Genomic DNA, 4,274 nt, shown 5'->3' with positions numbered 1-4,274 from the left:
TTTGCCTGTCAAACATTAAAATATGTGCAGACACATGATGCAGTATTACACATAGGAAGAACTGGCTGAATCTTTTCATGGCAACCAGAATTGAAGAGTTATTTCGGAAATAAAACACTACACATTCTCCTCTTCAGCCATTGGATTGTTTATCCTCCATCCATTTGCGAGACTGCTTCTTTAGTAAGAGTCACAGGATGCATCCGGTCACAACAGTCTACACTTGTCCAACCAGGGAGCTTTTGGTTTTGTTAAAGGCACATAGAAAGTACATATCGTTGCAAACCCATTTAGAATGAGCGCACACCTTCTTACTGTGGGGTAACAATGTGAAGCAAACCCATTGTACCATCGAGCACAAACTGATTTTTAACATCGGGAGTTCTTTTCAAATTTGAGAGGAAAGCGTTATTGACAGTATGTGATGTATATGAGATGATCAAAACCCAACACCAGACACACGGCGATATCTCAACTGACAATCGTTGAGTCTCCGCCTCCTAACCAGGTAGCTGTCATAGTGCCAAGAGTGACCCGTGAGAGGCAACATGGTGCTACAGGGCATCCAGACTGTTGGAAAATATTAGTCGAAGAAGCAATTTTAGAAGCAAGGCAGCGGCAACAGCAGGAGCTTCACGTCACTGGCTAATTGGCTATGGTTTCATTCCATGATACAATCACGGTTTCTATGGCTCCGCTGAATGTTGTGTTGACCACACACATAAAGAGCACAATTGTAATATTTGAGTATTCGGGATTATCAGCAGCGGCATCTGCATCCGGGGCAGCATGGTGGTCGACTGGTGAGCACGTCGGTCTCACAGTGCAGAGGTGCAAGGCTCGATTCTGGCTCCGGCCTTTTTTGTTGTGGAGTTTGCATATTCTCCCCGTCCCTGTGTGGGTTTTCTACGGGTACTCCGGTTTCCTCCCACATTTCAAAAAAACATGCATGGCAGGCTGATTGGGCAGTTCAAATAGTCCCTTGGTGTCATTGTGAACGTGACTGGTTGTTTGTCTATGTGTGTCCTGCGATTGGCTGGCAACCGGTTCAGGGTGAACCCCGCGTACTGCCCAAACACATCTGGGATAGGCTCCAACACACCCGCGGCCCTTGTGGAATTAAGTTTCAGATAATGGATGGATGGATGATTATCCGCAGCGACTGTTTTCCAACAGCCAACCTTACTACACCCCACACCACAGGATAATCGATCACATCAAAGAATTGGGCTGTGCTGAAATTCATCGGTTGAATGGAATTATTGTTATTTTTTTTTTTTAATTAATACAATACAATACAATACAATACATGCTGATTTATATAGCGCTTTCACAACAGCGACAGCTGTAACAAAGCGCTTCACAAAACAGTTAACATAAAGTAAAATAATAAACACAACACATAACATAAAACACGGACTCGATAGTTGGTATATACATCACCTGCTTTCGACAGTGTTGGCTAAGACAAATAATTATGTGACAAAGAAAAAAGCTGGAATATGCATGCTGGGCCTGTAGTTGGCGATTACATTTTGTGAAGAGACACTACACGCATTACATAGGCACACTAACTCATTGCCCTTTCCCGTGTTTTTGTAAAGTGTTTTCTGAATAACCTTCTTCACGGCATATATTGTACAACTTGTCATATTAAAGTAATGCTTCTTGAGAATGATAGTGATTTGTGTTATAATTTTACACTGTGCTGGGGAGACATCAGAATCTGTACTGTGCTCTACCAGTTCAAATTATATTGTTTAGTTCGTAATCAATCAACTTGATTAATTCCTCTTTTTTCAAATATAGGAGGTCCGGCCCCTCAACCAAGTCTGTGATGCTTCGAGGTTGCGTCTGGCACAAAATGAACAAAGTTTTGACAGTGGCATAGTAAGAGTATGTCAACACGCAGCACAAGCAGGCACGCTCGGTTACCACCATGCTTATTGTCGTTCATTTGGTTGTTCCTCAATGTAATGGTTTGGAAATGTTTGTATACAAATATTCACTTGAATTATGACTCTGTTGGGTTAGTGACTGATAGACAACGGTACATTCTCTAGCTTGCGTACAAATTTGCCTTACGTCCCTGCTGTATGACAGAGCGACATCGTAAGCCAAGTAATCCCTCTCGAATATCTCACATATTTTTCTCTGAAGCCCTGGTGAGTTGAATGAGTGTCCTTATGGCTTCGGGGAGATCCGTGTTGTTGGACCTCAACTTCCCATAGTTGATATCGTGTTTACCTTTTTGCATAACTCCAGTAGCTTTTTGCAAAAGTAAAGAAGTTCAATAATGGTCGAAAGGAAGAGCAAACTTTCCAGGATGATGGTGTTTCTTTTGAGCACAAAAGGTTAGTCATGATGTATGCTTGCAGCAATTGATGCATTCAAAATTTGGATGGGCTTTTTCTTGGTTCCACACACAACTGAAATTAGTACAATAGTTTTAGTCTTACCTTGAGCAAAACGATTGAGCGTGACTCCTGATGTGTCACTGGCTTTCTTTTTCATCTTCATGATGCGACGCTCCTCCAAAACGGCTCAAAAAAACCTGTGATATTTTAAAAATGACTTTTGTCCACAACGAGAGAAAACTCAAACAAAGTTGATGTTGGGTTAGGCAGCTCCAGACTGTGAGGGCCACAGATAGATGGGGGCTGGTCACCACCAATGAGTAACACCTTAATGTTCTCTCTTCCAGTCACTTTGAGGCAAGAGGTAATAAGGAAGCATTGGGGAGAAACAGGTAGATGGGGGAGGAAGGTGTGAGGGCACTACAGCCAATGCTGGTTGGGTCTCTTTTGCTATTCTAATATCACTTGACGGCTACGCTCACCCATGAACGCATTTGATACTCTTAACATTCGTCTGAAACGTTCCAGTGAGGCTACCTTGATTTGAAATAACACAGGGGAAGTAGTTCAGTCGCATTATGTACATCGTGTTACACAAGATGACATTGATAACATATATAGAAAATAGCATAATTTTAAAAAGCATCTTTGAGAAAGCGCACATCATTACTGAAGGTGAATTCAATATTGAGTATTGTCACGTACAGCTATTTTTTCCTTCGGTATAAACTGTGGGCAAGATGACTTGTGGTTATTATGTTTGATTCCGTGCTCCCTATGTGGAGTGTGCATACAGTATGTTCTCCCAGAGTGGGTTTTGAGTACCTCCGACATTCCAAAAGATGCATATTTGGTTCAATGCGACGGACTGCGACAAGTCGAGGATGTCAATTGGGATAGCCTCCAGCTCACCCATGACACTTAAGGGGACAACAAACACTTGAATAGCATGGGCAACCCCAGACCATATATGCCTCTCAAGAGCGTTTGAACCGGGTTAATTATACATAATCATAAACTTGTATTGTGGCCCAGTGGTCCAGTGGTTTGCGCGTCGATCTCACGGTGCAGAGGTACCTCCAGCTGCGGCCTCCCTGTTTGGAGCTTGCACATTCTCCCCGGGCCTGCGTGGTTAAGTCTCCGGGTACTCCGGTTTCCTGCCACATGCCAAAAACATGCATGGCAGGCTGGTTGAGCACTCTAAATTGTCCATAGGCGTGGGTGTGAGCACGACTGGCTGTTCATCAATAATCCAAGCAAGACTGTCTGTGTCCTATGTGTTGTGTTGTGTTATTTTTGTTATTTTGACTTCAAAATGGTGCCGCGAGAGTGGCTGCCTTTCCAGCTTGCTCCTATATTTTGTTGTTCTACTTCTTCCTTTCATAACTTTGCTGCTGTGAATTGGGAATTTCTCCATTGCGAGACGAATAAAGGCTATCTTATCTTATCTTATCTTATCTCTGTGTGCCCTGCGATTGGCTGGCAACCGGTTCAGGGTGTACCCCGCCGACTGCTCGAAGTCAGCTGGGATAGGTTCCAGCACCCCCCGCGACCCTTGTGAGAATAAGCGGATCAGAATTTGGATGGATGGATGAACTTGTACTGTATATAATTGTTGCAACACATCAAAAATCAGTATACCCCTGGATCCAGAGTGTAAATTGAATATGACTGTATTGAGACAGAGAGAGAGAGAGAGAGTGTGTGTGTGTATTTAAATGTAAAGTACATAACTATACAGTATATCATTGGAACTTGCTCCCCCACCATTTTCCTCTGTCAAGTACTGCTATTGTATGAACCAAAGTAGATAATACTGTCTGAGATTAGTTGTGATTCTTTCAGTGTGCCATTTTGAAGACAGCTCATTAAGGTTAGTGGTAGGTCACAGAGGTTTCTCCTCGCCACATGAATTGA

At 43.0% G+C, this 4,274-nt stretch overlaps 1 protein-coding gene across 1 annotated transcript in view; it reads right to left on the bottom strand.

The window, feature by feature from the left end:
* Positions 1 to 2,700, bottom strand: part of LOC147208320 (solute carrier family 4 member 11-like) — a 39,244-nt gene extending 36,544 nt beyond the window's left edge. Inside the window, exon 1 of the mRNA XM_086133034.1 lies at positions 2,460 to 2,700. Coding sequence (XP_085989160.1) covers positions 2,460 to 2,520 — 61 coding nt within the window. The 5' untranslated portion in view covers positions 2,521 to 2,700. The remainder of the gene's footprint in view (positions 1 to 2,459) is intronic.
* Positions 2,701 to 4,274: the final 1,574 nt, after the last annotated feature.

The sequence above is a fragment of the Hippocampus guttulatus genome, chromosome 2 (genome assembly GCF_054856545.1).
Source record: "Hippocampus guttulatus isolate MCC_2025c chromosome 2, RoL_Hgut_1.0, whole genome shotgun sequence".
Taxonomy (NCBI): domain Eukaryota; kingdom Metazoa; phylum Chordata; class Actinopteri; order Syngnathiformes; family Syngnathidae; genus Hippocampus; species Hippocampus guttulatus.
This window is presented reverse-complemented; position numbering and strand designations above follow the sequence as displayed.